The sequence below is a fragment of the Periplaneta americana genome, chromosome 16 (assembly GCF_040183065.1).
Source record: "Periplaneta americana isolate PAMFEO1 chromosome 16, P.americana_PAMFEO1_priV1, whole genome shotgun sequence".
NCBI classification, from domain to species: Eukaryota; Metazoa; Arthropoda; class Insecta; order Blattodea; family Blattidae; genus Periplaneta; species Periplaneta americana.
The window spans coordinates 46,574,393-46,593,604 of record NC_091132.1 but is presented as its reverse complement, the minus strand read 5'-3'; the positions used below and the strand labels follow the sequence as shown (position 1 = coordinate 46,593,604).

General features: G+C 35.2%; 1 protein-coding gene across 2 annotated transcripts in view; it reads left to right on the top strand.

Moving 5' to 3' along the window:
- LOC138716215 (netrin receptor UNC5C-like) overlaps positions 1-19,212 on the top strand; it is a 901,985-nt gene that overhangs the window by 325,599 nt on the left and 557,174 nt on the right. For both annotated transcript variants that reach the window (XM_069849052.1, XM_069849051.1), the window contains exon 3: positions 13,685-13,963. In XM_069849052.1, the coding sequence (XP_069705153.1) occupies positions 13,685-13,963 (279 nt within the window). The remainder of the gene's footprint in view (positions 1-13,684; positions 13,964-19,212) is intronic.

Below are 19,212 nucleotides of genomic sequence, written 5' to 3'. Positions count from 1 at the left end.
TTTAAAAATAGAACTTCCTGTATCGGCTCAGAGTTTTATGAGGTTAGGTCTCCGTACAGCTTGTCAGCATGGATTAATATTGATGTTTACAGACGTGGACCGTGGAGGCCAGGAAGGGTGTGGTTCGAGTTTTATGGATGTATTGCTTTGAGGAAATCCTCTACCCTTCTCCAATCATTATTGCGGACTTCGAGTACAATCGGCCAGATTGGAGTCCCGGAGGAGTGTTGAAAAGCCGGACGTTATTCTCGTTTTATGACTTCCAACATGCGAATATTTTATAAGTAACAGCATTATCATTTGAATTGCTTGGTGATATTTTCACTGCTAAAAGTTCATGAGACTGAAACAAAGATTGAAAGGCCTAATTATTGCAAGCATTGATGATGATGATGATGATGATGATGATGATGATGATGAATTATTAATACATATTTTGGTAGGAAATGAGATTTCTGGTCTGTCATGCAGATAGACATAAGAATGCTTTTGTAATTATTATAAACACACTCACGCGCACATTGTATTTATACAGGGACATCATTTTATTTTTACTAATATTTCTAATATTAACCTGGCTATACCTTTGTATCAACGGTTGAGAACCGGAAACACCGTTTGCTACCCCCTTCCACAACTAGAGTTCGACGTAAAATACAAACAAACCACTTTACTAGGTATAAGAGGGGAAAAAAGTACTCGTAGTTCATCCATTTACGTAAACTAGGAAATATCACGCTTTTGAGTTTGATAATTTTCATTAGGTTTTTGTTTAATAAAAATACAGTACAGTATTAACACTGAGTGTTTTTACTCACGAACTGAGCTGTCCATGCGGACGTATTCATTATAGGCTACATTGTATATTATACTGTCTACAGCACATTAGCGTACACTATAGAGAATGAAGTTAAGTAATTGAAAAATAATCATAATATGGATATTTAAAGACATTTTTGAAAATGGTGACCGTTCATTTCCATACAGGCTTCAGTTCTAATGTGCATATTATCGCGCTATAGACTACTGTACGTAATTCCAATTACCAGTTTCGTCCTTCGTACTAGTAACCCATGTTGAAATAATTCTATACCTACTCTATAAAAGAGTACCTTACGTACTGTATATTCATTCTTCACTTCTGCCCGATCCGAAAAGATAAAATTACTCAGACATGCTATCTACTGTCCGTCCAAGTGGTTATATCGCAGGATCGTAGAAAGGGAGGAAACAACGTGACAGTTAATTATTTAACGAGGCCCTTTTATTTAAGTTATTTTAAACAGTTGTATGGGTATATTATTACGTAGACGTCCAATTCCTAACAGAAATTAATGTTCTCAGAAAAGAGCTAAGACAGCCCAGCCACTAGCCTTTACAGAGAGGCGAATAGAAGCAGGTGGGGGGAAACCGGGATGCGACGTAGGCAAATGGACGACAGTATCTGTGCGAAAATGATTCACACGCGAACATATTTTTGGAACGTACTGTTTACTATGACCATAAGGTTACTATGACTGTATATGCGGTCTTGGATCTGTATGGAGGACGGTTGAACTTCATTAGTAGAAGGGGTGGAAATGAAGTACATTCAAAAACTCAGGTACAATAAAAATTGAAGTAAAAATAAAATGATGTCCCTGTATAACTTACATATACCGCAGAATAATTTCAGGCCAATGTAATATTTGCTGAAGACAGAAATTAGAAGCTAGTGTGTGGCAGAGAAGATGTTAACCACATTGCATGAAGACAAAGGCGTTTGACATCCCTGCTCATTATGAAAAATATGCTCTCCGACAAGACTTCGTTATTTGTCATGGTGCACGCACTTCCTTGTGTTCTGCCCTCACAAGCATTCTCCAACGCTTAGGGAACTAGGTGAGTACAGTACATGAAGAGATCCAAGTCTGGGCTCACAGAGTGATTTGTAAGTTAGAAATGCATTTATCCACATAAGTTCAAACAATATATCATTTCTGTAGAGATTTAACAGAGAAGAAAAACATGTGAATCTTATTTCTGTTGTACTTCCGTTTACTGCACTCTTCGTGCTCCGATAAATACTGCCTTTCTTCTGCATTTCCAGGATTCGATTTTTCTTCCCTTCAAGATGAAAAGAATCCCATGAAAATAATTTTAATTTTCTATTTCCTTCTTCTTCTTCTTCTTCTTCTTCTTCTCCCATCAAGGTTTAGATGATTTCACCTGTTTCGGTCAACAAGGTCGAGCCATCTTTTCCTTGGTCTACCAATATTTCTTCTTCCCTGTGGATTATATAAAAGTATTTGGGGATTCTTCCTTCAGGGATTCTTCCTATATGACTTAACCATTGTTTCTGTATTGTTCTATTTTGTCATTTAGTGATGTAATCTGTAGTTAATTCCTTATATCTTCATTTCTAATTGTGTCTTGTCGTGTACATCCTTTCACGTATCTAATAAATTTAATTTCATTAGCTTGAATTCTACTCACATTCTTTTTTGTTGGTACCCAATTTTCGGATCCATGTAATACATTAGGAAGAGGCATAACTTTATAGAATTACATTTGCGTTTCTTTCGTTGTTTTTCTTCTTAGAGTGTTTCGAATTGTTCCACATATTGAATTAAATTTTGAAATTTTATTATCAATATCATTGTCAAAATCTTGGCCAATATTGTATCCTAGATATTGAAAATGAGAAACCTGTTCTATAATGGTACCATTCGCTACTATCTTTGATCGTATAGGATATGTCCCTATAAATGCGATAACTTTTTTTTTTGTAGAAATCTTCAATTTTTTATTTTAATATCATAATTTTCTCGTTCATCAAAGTCATGTTTTCATATCATTTTCTTATTCATCATTACTTTCTTATCTACTTTGATAATTTTCTTATTTATCGTCATAATTTTGTTCTTTGTAGTAATTATTATTTAGTCCTATTGCCCTCATTTTCATATCATCGTCACACCATCATCATCATCATTTTATCATTGCCATTAGTTTTCTCGCCATTTTCTTATTTATTACCATGATTTTATTATTTACTGCCGTCATATTCTTCTTTATAGTCATAATTTTGTAACATATTATTTCTTTTGTATCTTATTATATTCTCTTAGTTATTGCCATCAATTTTTAAAAATTGTAATTTTCAATTTAATACCGTTATTTTTATTGATGTCATTTCCTTTTTTATTTCGTGATTTTCTTGTTTATTAACATTATATTCTTTATTGTCATATTACAATATTATTAAATACTGAAAGGTTGGTAATATTGTGATTGGAGTAATATTGTGATAGTTCTTTTTGAGAATTTATTACAATTTTACTGAGCGAGAGAAGGACCGGTTTTGTGGATGAACTTGTCCACGAACATTCCCGTAATACGTTGACGCAGAAAACCGATCTTCTTCTCGCTCAGTAAAATTGTAATAAATTCTCAAAAAGAACTATCACAATATTACTCATCACAGTATTACCAACATTTACCCTATCTGCATTTTGTTTCTGACTGAATTTTTCTCATTTATTACAATTTAATTACCGGTAGTCATCATATTCTTATTAATTCCCACCATTCTCTTATTTGTTACCATTATTTTGTTTTTATTGGTAATCATTTCACTCATAGTGTTCTGCCAAGGGCAGGTCTTTCTATGTAAACCCAGCATTCTTCAATGTTTCCTATTTTGGCCTTCATTCGTGGAACAATATAGCGAGTGCATAGCTTCAGTATCAAAACAGTTGCCGACATTAAACTTACGAAAATTAATTAGATCCCAGCTATGTTGTCCTTCAAGTTAACATTTTGATTTGTAGTTGTCTGGACTCTATAGATGTCACATATATACGTATACCAGTCGCCATGTTATGAGCCACATATGGGGCAAAGATAGCAATTTCTCGGATCTGTGATTTTGGAACTGTAGTCAAAATTATAGGTCTTCATATCACATCCCACAACTATACCACTACTTCTGATGACATCTGGGCTATTCTTACACGGGGTAATTACGCTTAATATTGGGACAGGTAGACAGACCATGCTTGTACATTTTCTCTTCTTTATATCATCATCATCATCATCATCATCATCATCATCCTTGCATGTATTGGGCCTAGTGACCCGTTACGGTCTCTTGCCAACTCTTGAACGGTCTGCCCAAGGATCTCTTGCCCACAGGATGGTAATTTAAAATTTGGCGTGGAATTCTAGAACGAGGCATTCTGATGACGTGTGATCTCCAGTTTTGTCTGTATTTCTGTAGGTATTCCGTAATCGGTTCAATCTGCAGTTCTTTCATAATGTCAAAATTTCTAATGTGATCCATTCTCGTGTATCCCACTGTACGACGCATAAATGTCATTTCTGCCGCCGTTAATCTTTATGAATCAATATTACGAATCGTCCAAGCTTCACTACCAAAACAGAGTATAGGTCTGGCCAATGTTTTATAAATTCTGGTGCGCGTGTGTTTTTGTACTAAGGTGGTTTGAATATCTGATTAATTATCCCCATTGCTCTGTTGAATTTAATAATTTTCTCATTCAAATCCTTTTCTTCTTCATATGAAATTTGGTAACCGAGATAACTAAAATTTTTGACTTGTTCGATGATCTTATTATTGATGCATATTTTGCTACGGACTGGTTCCTTTCCTAAAAAAGCCATCACTTTAGATTTGTCAGTTGAAATTTCCATATTGAAACTTTCTGCCATTTGATTAAAGTTGTAAACCAAACGTTGTAAATTATCTTCTGAAGTTGCCATAAACACAATATCATCAGCAAATAATACAGTATCTATTTGGGACAAACGACTTATCGGTATACTTCCATGTGGTTTCAATCTCCTTTATATTACTTTGACTATTACACTCTTACTACGTCATACTACTTTTGACTAATAAAACGGTACGAAAGGACGTATTTCAACCAATCATGGCTGCTTATCGCACAATTTTATCGCGTCCCTAGCATTTGTTTCTTTGTTTGCCAACATTTGAAACTGCGCTGGTCTGGACGTCAATATATATATATATATATATATATATATATATATATATATATATATAATTACAAACCACTCCAGTCGATGCACAGCAGTTTCAAATATGACTCGCATTGGCATTCAAGAACAAGAATTAATAAAAATGACTGATCATACCTATGCATCGTCTGAAATCCCATTTGCAAATAAATGAAGAGCACCATTCGGAAATCCTGAATAAGTTGAATATACCATGTAGGCCTAAATCAACGAGTTCCAATTCTATTACGCACACGTCCAATATAACATCAATTGAACCACCAACCACACTCAAATTTGAAAATTGTACATTCAGTAATTATTCCTTTTAAAATTATTCATTCGGAAATCCTGAATAAGTTGAATACACCATGTAGGCCTAAATCAACGAGTTCCACTTCTATTACGCACACGTCCAATATAAAATCAATTGAACTACCAACCACATACAAATTTGAAAATTGTACATTCAATAATTATTCCTTTTAAAATTATCCATGTTTATTTTTTATGTCATCGTCGTTAATTAAAACTTTTCTAACACTTGTGTACAGTATATTAGTTAGGTTATGTTATAGCTTCTGCTATATGATATTATGGATAGTCACGTATCAGAGATTGTTTAATATTAAGATTTATTGAAAATCATCTGTCAAGTGACGTGGATTACTGGGATTCGGATAATTGAAGTGGAATGCAACTGTTTTAATAATAAAAATGAAACTGAATCAACAAAGCCTTCTTGACTAGCAACATTGCCATCGCGTATAGATCGAGAACTTCTCGACGAGAAGGCATTGCTCACTATTGCCATCTAGCATGCATCTAGCGTAATATTTGTAATGTTGAGATGGTACAATAATACATTTGAAGACAGTTGTATTTTCGTAAGTCAATTAATATTTTATTGTATTGGAGTACTTCGTTACTTCTAATCTTTATATACTTTCTTCTAATCGTGTAATAGTCGATTAAATCCCACTCGAGTTTTGATTTTCTCTAGATAAAATCAAAAGTCTAGTGAGATTACTGTTGATAAAATGTCAGTGAACTGTGCTTTTAGAGAAAATATGACCGCTTTCTTTGAAATTAGTTCTTCCCGTCATTATCGTCTTACTTGACTAACGCTGGTCTTAGACTCCCTGTGGTTGAAGGCGTCGTTCAATAAATAAATACGCTATTAAAATAGAATGAAGCAACAATGCAGTTTCCGTTGAGCTGCAGCTTCCCCCGTAGGCAGTCCTTAACTCAGAAGGGAGTGGCACCTCAAATTCAGTTTGTAAACATCTGCACGCGTGTAATTTTCTTTTAGCTCTGATCAATTATTCATGCTCCAACATATGTAACAAGATGATTACGTGCTGGTCACTGCTATAGCAAAGTGACTTCGGAATGAGAACACGGCAACCTTCGTAATATTGCCAGATTCAATCTGCTAGTCTCAAAATTGCTGTCGTTATCCTGTTTTTTTTTTTTTTTTCGTAATATGTGTTGCTATGCTTCATGTTCCTGACAAAATTTAATGAAAGGACATGTTAAACAAGAATTCTAAACTAGTTTTCGAATATTGGTGTTTGGACTAATATGTTTACATTTCTTCTTATCTGTACACAGCTCAGGTGTACCCTATTATGTGAAGCGTTTAGTTTACGTCAGAGACGACGATTATTTGGGAGTGCTCTGAAAATATTCTATGGTTAAAACCTTCATAAAGACATAAAAGTAAAAGTACGAGGGTCTGCGAGAAAATAAATTTCCGTGGAGGCGTTTAGAAAAAGAAAACTCAATTTCATGGAAAGATTTATTGGAACAGAGACATTTGTCATATCGTGGGATCAACTTTTTTAAGTGTTACTAACATTATATGGTACTAATTTTTATTGTATTTATCTGATGCATGTAACCTATAAGATAAAACATTGTAATAAATACAAATAGATCATTTTCTTAATTGATGACAGTGTATATCTCCAATAAATGATTTCGTAGCATCGCCACAGATACACTTGATTGTACTTGTCACTATCTCTCGTCACTAGAGAATTCTTGAAATTTATATTTTCTCCGCCGTTCATAAAATCTTTTGATTTGATACCTCTTTGACAAAATGGGAGATCTATAACTGAAAATACATTAATATATTTCAGTATTATTTGTATATTTTATCCTGGTAATAATGAACAGTTTGACTCGTAGACATTTTGTTTTTGCAGCTTTAACTTCCCCAATACGGTGGTTGCTGTCGTCTGCGATACAACAAACTTTTCTGTTGATTTTCGAGTTCGTCATTTTTTCCGGTTATTATATGCTTATTTAAGTTGTGTTAACTCTCGCTAGTGGTTTTATATTTTATTTTGTCCGTCTTAGTATTTATTTTATTATTGTAAATATTTTCATTTATCACTATTATTATTATTATTATTATTATTATTATTATTATTATTATTAATAATGAATTATTTTGTATTACAATCTTTGTATCATTTTTGTCACGATTATGCTGCTATTATTATTATTATTACTATTATTATTATTATTGTTGTTGTTGTTACTATTATTTCTATCCCTGTAAAATTTATGTAGACTACTGGACTGTACCCAAGCACGAACATATGCTCATTTCGGGTATCCATACATATGTATTCATTTCAAATGTAAATTGTAAATAAATTTGAATTTGAAATTTGAAACTTTTGTATTACTATGTCGTAGAAGTCTGCCGCCTGGGATCGAACCAGTGTGTGACTTTCATGAAGCTTGAAATATTTCCAGAAATCAATCTGAAATTAGAGGTTTGTGCCTTGTGGTCGAGTTAATATTAGCTACGAGTAAAATTGCGTCACACTCGTTAATTAACTCCGCTGATGAGGACACCTCGTATGGAGCGGTGAAGCTACAAAAGGAGTATTCTCATAGATTTGTATTACGTTGCATTTTAATTCCGAATCAGGAAGTTGGTTGCGCTTTTATTCTCCTGTTCAATTGAGCTTTCATTGGCTGCCTGCATTCATTAGTTTAGCTTCCCCCCCCCCCACATATGCTTTGTAATTGAAGTTAAAACCGGCCTTACAATTGTACATTAGTACGATATTAATTAACAAAATTGCTGAATTTTTAAAAGAAGAATGTCCGTTTTAAAAATTGGCTTCTATCACTATTGGAAATACCGGATGTGTAGAATAAAACGCGCGAATATTATGTTCACATGAAGAATGCAACATATCAATGAAAATTGTGCTGATTGACACAAGTTCCAAAATATAAATCTTAACAAGAGTTTCGTTGAAAAAAGAAATAAAAATCTATATTTTCTGCTGAATACTGCCAATAGATATATATCCCCTTATCCTCTGTAATAATAATTTGAGTGGGACGTTAAATAAAGAATTGCAACCACAATGTTCTCATAGTCTCTTGAAAAGCCGGTGTAGTTTACAGAAGACTTCAGTAAAGAACTTCAATAACAATAGTATTCTCACAGCCCCTTGGGAAACTTCTGTAGTTTATGAAAGACGTTCTGTAGTTTATGAAAGACGTTCAGTAAAGAACTTCAATCACAGCAGTATTCTCACAGTCTCTTGAAACGCCGACGTAGTTTATGAAATACGTTCAGTAAAGAATTTCATTTACAATAGTATTCTCACAGTCCCTTGGAAAGCTTTTGTAGTTTATGATAGACGTTTAATAAAGAACTTTATGCTCGACCATGCCGAAATGTAGTAATTATACACCTGGTAGCAGACCTTTAATGCATGTCATTAACGTACACCTACTCATTATAGGTAGGTCTTTCAGCCAATGACGACTCAGGTTACAACTGTTCAGCCAATGAAAGGTCAGCTTTCTACCGTTATAAAACCGCAAGTATCGATTATTCTCGGATATGCAATCGAAAGAGAATTAGCGAAAAGTCACGGAGGCTGGAAATCCAATACTGTCGCAGAAGGTTATGTTCTGTTACTATAATAATTAGCGTTAATTGTAAATAATATTCAAATAAATTCAATTTGTCATGTCGTTTTTCAATGTCGAATTCAGTAATCAAGGTTATAATATTATCAAGTTTAACGGGACTACGTCAAGGTCAATGACATTATTGTTCCTCGGAAAAAATCAATACTTTCGCGTCTGCGCACATCTCACAATTCACGACCTAGAACAAGGTCACTTCCGATCTTGTCAGTTACAAATAAAATGTATACATCTGAATACCGGTAATTTCAAGTTAGAAATATGGTCGAGCATAAAAAGTCGTGTGAAACTCGCCTATAATGGTAATTAAGAAGCTCGTATGAAAATTATGAAACTCGCTTGCGCTCGTTTCATAAATATTCATACTCGATTCTTAATTACTATCATTATAGGCTCTTTGCATAATGTACTATTAATTACAATATTCTCACAGTAAAGAACTTTAATTACAATATTTTCACAGTCTCTTTAAAAGCCGGTGTAGTATATGAAAGACGTTCAGTAAAGAATTTAAATTACAGTAGTATTCTCACAGTCTCATGGAAAGCCTCTGTAGTTTATGATAGACTTTAATTACAGTATTCTCATAGTTTCTTGAAAAAGCGGGTGTAGTTTATGAAAGGTGTTCAGTAAAGAACTTCAGTTACAATAGTATTCTCACAGTCTCTTGAAATCGGGTGTAGTTTATGAAAGACGTCCAGTAAAGAATTTAAATGATAATAGACGCTTAATAAAGAACTTTAATTATGATATTCTCACAGTTTCTTGATAAGGGGGTGTAGTTTATGAAAGACGTTCATTAAATGCCGGGTAATATTTTGGCGAATCCTCGGACCTCATCTCATCTCACTACATCTCGCCAAAATGTAAAAAAATTGTACAAAATTGTAAAAATTGTAGAAAATTACTAAATTGTAAAACTATAAAAATTTGTAAAAATTGTAATTGTAATATTGTAAAATGTTGACATGTTCCACATCTTAAAGCTTCATTGCTCATGTAAGATCTATGGAATAAAATAAATGAATGAATGAATGAATGAATGAATGAAAGAACTTCAAATACAATAGTGTTCTCTCAGTCTCTTGAAAAGCGGATGTAGTTTATGAAATACATTTTAAAAACCTGTGTGATTTATGAAGCACTTTAAATAAAGATTTGTAATTACAGTGTGTCATAGTGTCTGAAAAGTCTTTGTAGTTTGTGGAAGACGTTGAATAGAAAATTACAATTACAATTACAGTATTATCATAGTCTTTTAAAAAGGTTGTGCAGTTTATGAAAATATATACATTTGTATTCATTAGCATGTGGTATTCTCTAAGACCGGTAACAAAACCAATATAAGAAGTAGAAGAAAAAGAAGAGAGGAAGCATAAATCTCATGATTGGCTTAACTGAATGATAGGTATAAATGAGGTGGAGACAAAACTCAGAGCTTCTTATTCTGGCCATGGGTCAGCTAATTTTGTGACACGCTCAATTGTGCATTTGTCTTCATGTACTCACGATGCACTCTTGGTAGCTGCAAAATAATTGAAAGGAAGAGAAAAGAAGGAAATTAGAAATTATCTCAAGAGGTTTGAATTTCGTTCCCTTAACTCTCTCAATTATTATTACTCAAGACTTCAGTAGGTGGACTGCGGCAGAACACCACCGTAATTATAGCGAGTGCAACTTTCTCATATGAATTAGCCACGTGTAGCGTAGGTTCAAGAGCTCAGAGGTGACGTCAGTTTCTGAATAACGGCTTAGTAAATTGAGCTTTTCGTATCTGCTTAGCCGCTGCAGTCTAAATGGGAAGATAAAGGAAGAATTACAACCACCATGTTTGGAAACCTTCTGTAATTTGAAATGAACGTTAAATAAAGAAGGGTAAATAAAATATTTTTATGGTTAGTAAAGAGCATCTGCACTTTTATATGACAGTTAAATAAAACATTGCACTTACAAACATTCCTTCGTTTGTGAAATGCATCAATAGTTTGGAAAGGACGTTAAATGGTTCTATCGTCTATGAAAAACCCTTCACCTTTAAAGGCCTTAAATCGAGGATTAAATTTTGCAATCTTATTCTCTCTTTATCTCCAAAAAGTCACATTACCGAAAGGAACTTTAAACCAAGAGTTACAAAATTAGGCCAACAATTGAAATAAACCTTTCGTCTAAGAAAACAATTTATAGTTCAAAGGGCATGAAGAATTACGATTACAATCATGTCATCGTCTCTGAAAAATCCCTGCAGTTTCATAGAGAATAAACGATTACAATTACTTTAATTTCTTATGAGCCTCCGCATTCTAAATGGCATTAAATAAAAGACTGACAGTTTTATTATAATCATTTCATCGTCTGCCAAAACCTTAGTAGTTTAAAAGGGACTTTAAATTAAGAATTATACAAAGGTCTCTGCAGTTTGAAAATGAATGAAGAATTACAATTACAGCGATCCCTCCTCTTTGAGAATCCTCTGCAGTTTCAAAGGAGATGAAGAATTACAATTACAACAATCTCATCGCCTATAAGAAGCTTCTGCAATTTCAAAGGGGATGAAAAATTACATCGTCTATGAGAAGCCTCTGCAGTTTCAAAGGGGATGAAGAATTAAAATTACAACGATCTCGTCGTCTATGAGAAGCTTCTGCAGTTTTAAAGGGGATGAAAAATTACAATTACAACAATTTCATCGTCTATGAGAAGCATCTGCAGTTTCAAAGGGGATGAAAAATTACAATTACAACAATTTCATCGTCTATGAGAAGCATCTGCAGTTTCAAAGGGGATGAAAAATTACAATTACAACAATTTCATCGTCTATGAGAAGCATCTGCAGTTTTAAAGGGGATGAAAAATTACAATCATAACGATCTCGTCGTCTATGAGAAGCCTCTGCAGTTTCAACTGGAATGAAGAATTAAAATTACAACGATCTCATCGTCCATGAGAAGCATCTGCAGTTTCAAAGGGGATGAAAAATTACAATTACAACAATTTCATCGTCTATGAGAAGCATCTGCAGTTTTAAAGGGGATGAAAAATTACAATCATAACGATCTCGTCGTTTATGAGAAGCCTCTGCAGTTTCAACTGGAATGAAGAATTAAAATTACAACGATCTCATCGTCCATGAGAAGCATCTGCAGTTTCAAAGGGGATGAAAAATTACAATTACAACAATTTCATCGTCTATGAGAAGCATCTGCAGTTTTAAAGGGGATGAAAAATTACAATCATAACGATCTCGTCGTCTATGAGAAGCCTCTGCAGTTTCAACTGGAATGAAGAATTAAAATTACAACGATCTCATCGTCCATGAGAAGCTTCTGCAGTTTCAGAAGGGCTGAAGAATTACAATCATTTCATCGTTTCTGAATAGCACTTTGAAATGGACGTTAAATCATCAGTTATATTCATCACCAAGTTTTTGCAACCGTACATTAAGCTCGGACCGACCATGATCTTATGGAATTTAATTTGTCTCTCTCTTTGAGTTTTATACTTTAAATTTCTGCTTATCGTTCCACACATCATCTTGAATCTATTCAATTTTTTATTTATATCGTCTTCATAGTGGTATGAAATATATTAACCTAGATAACAAGACATTTTTCACCTGTTCTATGTACTATTGTTATCTTCTCCCGCTTAACAATAATTCTATCAGCGACGTATTTATTTATTTATTTATTTGTCTATTTATGTCCATAACAGGGCAAAGCCCCAATTACAATAGACACTACAGATAAAAAAAAAAACATAGAATTGCATATAACACGAAAAAAGAGGTAAAACAGGTACAAGTGTAATTACAAATTAAAAATGGAAAAGGGAAGAAAAAAAATAGATACCACCTAAATAAAAGACACAGATACAGATATAAATGAAAAACACCAAATAAAAACAAATCAAAGAGAGCCAAGTACAGACATCACAACCAAAAATGCAAAATGTAGGCGTAGCTATAATTGGCAAATTGCAGAGCAAATACAACATCATGTTAATAAATTCAATATACAGCACTACACAGCAGGCCCAATAGGCTCAATTCATTTATTCAAAAACTCACCAACACAGAACATGTGTTTCAAGTAATGCTTTACATAACTTATTCTTGTACATATTGCACGATAACGAAAAATCTAAATCCTGTTTATATGATAGATGATTGTAAGTTCGATTTTATTCACGCATAGAACTTGCGATTGTGTCTCCGATAAGCCTATCGCGACTTTTCCTGCCTTTATCTCTATTTTTCTTCCCTTTCGCTCGCTTTTTTAACATTTAATTCTTTTCAGAACGGTTTAAGGCCCAAGACTTATGATCGTCAAACATTTATTACTTCGTATTAACTGACGTCATAACATCAGGTCCACACCTGTGGAGTAACGTCAGCGCGTCTGGCCGAGAAACCAGGTGGCCCGGGTTTGAATCCCGGTTGGGACAAGTTACCTGGTTGAGGTTTTTCCGGGGTTTTCCCTCAACCCAATACGAGCAAATGCTGGGTAACTTTCGGTGCTGGAGCCCGGACTCATTTCACCGGCATTATCACCTTCATTTCTTTCAGACGCTAAATAACCTAGATGTCCTAGATGTTGATACAGCGTCGTAAAATAACCCAATAAAAAATAAATAACATCAGTACGTACCAAAGATGGCAGATGTTATCGAAGGTTGTTTCCTGTTGTTGCAGACCTCAAGAAGCAGTTCGACTCGCCTCCTTATTCCCAAAATGTGGAACTGGACACACAGGCCGAGATGCGGTGCCACCCCCCGCCCGGGGTGCCGCCCCCTCGCGTGTACTGGCTGCGGAACGGCGCGCCTCTGGAGCCCGACACGAACCTGATCGTGTCCAGTGAGGGCCACCTGCTGGTGGGACAGGCCCGGCTGCAGGACACTGCCAACTACACCTGTGTCGCCGAGAACGTGGCGGCCAAGCGCGTCAGCGAGCCGGCGGTTCTCACCGTGTATGGTGAGTAGAGTTCCTCCACGTCTCTCATGCATGCGATGTAGGATCTGGTGACTTGTGTCTCTCAGATATAGGGCCGTATTTACACATGGACCAACGTGGCGGCAAGTCTTGTTTTATTTAAAGTTTAGTTCCATGCGCCTTGTCTTGTAGGTTGCAAACTTTTGCATCATCTTATTAAAATCCGGGATGTCGTTTAACATAATCTTTACAATGGAAAACATAGCTAATACGGTCACTTCTCTCATCGTATTTCTAAGATAGGATTTTACTCTTTTCAAACACGAAAAGCAGTGGCGGCCGGTGAGACATTCTGGTGGTGTTGCCAAAAATGAAAAAAGTTGTACGCAAATTACCCTAGTGAAATTAATAATCGCAGTTCACGTTTGCATTATATTAAATAAAACACATTAATTAAACCAGCTATTTTACCAGGTGTACAGTTAATAATGTATCTAGTAACAGTTACAATAACATTTCCGAAACTAATAACGAAATTTACGGATACAGATAATCAAAACTTTCACAGTATTGTTAGTCAAATACAAATAACTTTTATAACTAGTAAAATTACTGGCAAAACACACGAGATAAACAATGGCATAGATAATAAACAAACACGTTTGCACTTTATTTAACAGGCCGATGAATCCAAGGCAGCGGCCTGAATAACACATGTTCATGTCCTGCACAGATCTCATGTATCGTTAACAGAAGCATCAATACTATAGCAACATTGTAGCGATATTTAGTTGCCGCAAAATAAAACAAATATTACACAACATTAACAAACAGTTTTACATAATATGAAAAAATATTTATCTTTCTAAAAAGAACCATGACTATCTCTGCGTTCAGTATAGCTAAATGAATAATAATTTACACATTCAAATCCAAGTTATGTGCATTAGTTTTGAATTGGCAACATTACATTAACATTTGGCGCGGAACTCTAACTCATAGACAAATAACGTCTCCAACAACCCTGCCATCTAGCGAAATTTCTGCATTACGGTGCTCTAGCGGGCGGAATATTAACTACTGAGTCAAATTGAATTCGGCTCAAAGTCTGCCATAAGAAACGCATATAAACTAGAAGCAGTAGCCTTTTGTACAGTGTTATATGGACACAGGTAGTGCCTCAGCGAAGTGGCTCCAACGTTCGGAAAAACGCTGCAAGAGTGCGTCCGGATATGTGCGCGCGCTCGTTCAAATGAAATACGAATAAAATGTATAAACTGTTACAACTGCTTTCTAGGATATTATTTTTGTTTCTTTCATTGGTGGTGCCATGGCACACTGGCACTACCCCAAAAGCCGCCCCTGACGAAAAGCAACGTTCTGGTTCAGAAGTTGTCATTGGTATGGTGATAGCTATGCGTAGTAGTTTCACAACTTCTGAAAATGAGGCCTGCAAGTTCTCAGATAGAAGAAACTGCAAGAGCTTGACTGCGTCACTGATATTTCTGAATTCTTGTCTCTGATACAACACAGTGAGTTCCGCTTTTAGTTTGTCTTTATCGAACATTGGAAAAAGTTTTACACATACATTTAGGTCATTTTAAGGAAATGAACTTTTGTAGCATTCAAATTTTTCTTGACACAGAAGAGAAGATAATATCAGATGATCTATGAACTGGAATCGGATGTTAGCTTGTGTGATAATGAGGTTACACACTTCTTTGGCTACCGCAACCCATGTTTGAATCCCTTCGACCTTACGACGCTTTTTAGGGTTTTCATTTCCACAGATGTCGCTGCTCAACTGTGCACTATTCCGTGCTTGCCTCATTTATTGTGATGTTAGATGTTTCAGATTCCATTATGGTTTGAAAACATTCTAGCAATGGCTCCTTCTTCTCATGAACAACATTTACTGTTCTTATTTTAAAACTCCATCTTGTTGCCCCAGCTGATGGAATTGTCTTTGAAACACATTAATCTAATACAGACTGTGAGGAGATCGAGAGAAGAAAGCAGGGATACTGGATAAATTAGCAAAAAATATGCGAGCCTTTGTATTTTGTTTAGCAGCTATTTCCATTATGAGATTCAACTGATGGGCACTTAATTTCACATTTCTCCTGAATTGTTAAGGTACTGAACTGAATAGACTGTAAATATTGTACAGAATTAAACATTGTTGCGCTTATTATATTCACAACATTGAAGAAAATGTATTTAAAACTGCGCGCTACTGACAAACTACTGCAAATTTTGCAGCGCCTGGAAACTCTGGATTCGTGGCAAGGGGTAGCAGGAGGAGAGGTAAAACTAACGCGCAAAGCATCCGAGACGAGACTGGCAGCTCCAGGGGAGGAAGTGGCTTCATCCTATAGTCCTTGTCTCTGGTTTCGCTCTGGCAGCACCAGGGGAGGAAGTGACTTCACTAACGATTGCTTGCATGTCAATGAGAGCGAAATTTTGTAAAAAAAATTCGAGCCGCTAAATAGAGACTGTATAATAAATGTATTTCACAACATAAAACGAGACAAGAGCCACAAATGTCTGGGGGTGCTGCAGCTACGCAGAACTCCTTCGAAAGCCGCCCCCGCACATATGCAAACAATAATTAACTAATACGTAACAGAAACTATGGTTAGCTGATTATAATATACTCGTACCAGTCAGGACTGTATGCGTCGCTGAATTAAAGCTTGTGTCTCAATATTATTGTAACTCAGAACTTTGAAATCTAGGCTATAAAGAAAGGATCAGAAATCTTAAAACAGAATGATGAAGTCCAATCAAGCCCTACAGATTAAGCGCGGTTTAGATAATCCACCCACGGCTACTCTGAAGTCCACTGTACCGGTATTTTTAATATGCACATTTATTTTTTAATTAACTCAAAAATTTATTGGGCTTAGCTGTGAGAATTCCACACAAAATCCACACAGCCAATCATTCCACACAACATCCTAAGGATTTTGTGGAATTCCACACAGTTTGACAACACTGCCCTTAACCTCTCATTATAAAATTTATAATTAGATTACTAAAATTGTAAATAATATTATCAAAATCGTTAAATAAATAAGGAAAAATACTTAATAAAGAAAAAATTTTCATGAGAATTTTATCAATAGTAATCTCACTAGAGGTTTTGATTTATTTAGAGAAAATTAAACCTCGAGTAGGATTTAATTGACTATTACACGATTAGAAGAAAGTATATAAAGATTAGAAGTAACGAAGTACTCCAATACTATAAAATATTAATTGACTTACGAAAATACAACTGTCTTCAAATGTATTATTGTACCATCTCAACATTACAAATATTACGCTAGATGGCAGTAGTGTGTTATGATTAGCTGTTTTCTTGTTATCAGTTGTTCCAACTATGGAATCTTCATTAAACTCTGTGCACGGTTACTAGCCAAGAAGGCTTTGTGAATTGTTTCATTTTTATTAAAACAGTTTCATTCCACTTCAATTATCCGGATTCCAGTAGTCAACGTCACTTGACAGATGATTTTCAATAAATCTTAGTATTAAACAATCTATGATACGTGACTATCCATAATATCATATAGCAGAAGCCATAACATAATCTATATAATATAAACAAGTGTTAGAAAAGTTTTAATTAAGGACGATGAAATAAAAAAATAAACATGAATAATTTTAAAAGGAACAATTATTGAAAGTACTATTTTTAAATTTGAATGTTTTAGTGGTTTTTGGTTCAGTTGATGTTATATTGGACGTGTACGTAAAAGAAGTGGAACTCGTTGATGTACATGGTGTAGGCCTATTCCTCAACTTATTCAGGATTTCCGAATGGTGCTCTTCATTTATTTGTAAATAGGGTTTCAGGGAAGATGCACAGCTATGACCAGTGATCTTTATTAATTCTTGTTCTTGAATGGCAGTGTGAGTTGTCATTTAAAACTGCTGTGTATCGACTGAAGTGGTTTGTAATTTTGTGTTTTTTGACGTCTAGACCAATGTAGTTGGAAATGTTGGTAAACAAAGAAACAGTAGTGATAAAAACAAACAAATGCTAGGAAAGCGATAAAATTAAACAAATGCTAGGGACGCGATAAAATTGTGCGATAAACAGCCAGGATTGGTTGAAAGACGTCCTTTCGTACCGTTTTATTGGTCGAAAGTAGTGTGACGTAGTAGAAGTGTAATAGTCATTTAGAATGTTGTGTAAAATTGTAGTCACTTCTTACAAGATGTTCCATAGCTTAAAAATGGTACCGTGTACTCGTAATGTTTTACTCCACCTGCTGTTATTAATGTCTCTCATTGAACATTCGATAATAATTAATCAAGTAGAAGGAACAAATTCTAGGAGGGGCGAATGGAGAAATTGATGGGAAAGTCATGAAGAGAAAGGCCAAGACTGATGGGAGGAAACTAAGAGCAGCGGAGCGAGAAGATCGCGGAGGGTTGCGTGCCCACCTGCGAAATTCCTCAGCTTCGACAATTGACACCGCAATCATCGCATCAGCAATGCTGTTATTTATGGCGAGGCTCCCCCTGCCTCTCTTCCACCCGCATGCATTATTTATAGCCTGTCCGGAGATCACCTTGTGGATAGCGAGTAGGAAAGCCCTCCCACCAAACCCTTCTCTCCGGCACAGCGCTCGGCTACGTGGATCGAATCTCATAACCATTCTTGTAATGCTTCTTTTATGTACTCAATTGGGTAAATACATCCGAAATAGGAAGATATTAATACCGTTCCAGAATGTTTAAGTAATGTCTTCCCTTCTCTCTTTCTTTACATTCAGAACTGACGTAGTTTTTTTCCTCTGTTTTTATTCTCCGTGCCACATTGTTCATGAGGGAATTTGAGATGTGTCCAAGAATACAATTAGAGGCTATAATGCTTAGACGTTGAAGACGACCTACAATAACGATAACTTGTCACTGGTATCGCTTAGTACAGCGTAAAGATCGTTCCTCCATACCTTTCCCAACGAATTTTATTCCCGAATTGCTTTCTCCTAAAAATGTTAAATCCCATCACCAATTTCCCAATGAAATTTCTTCCCAAATAGCTTTGATGGGATTGGAGATAGATGAAATGGATGAATGGATGGATGGAAAGGTAGGCCTATATTGTATGCATTGTATGAATGATTGGATGCATAGGTGGATAAATGGATTTATTGATTAATGAGTTAATGTATAGGTGAATGGATGGATGGATGGATGGATGGATGGATGGATGAATGAATGAATGAATGCACGGACGGATGGATGCATAAGTAGATAGATGGATGTCAAATGTT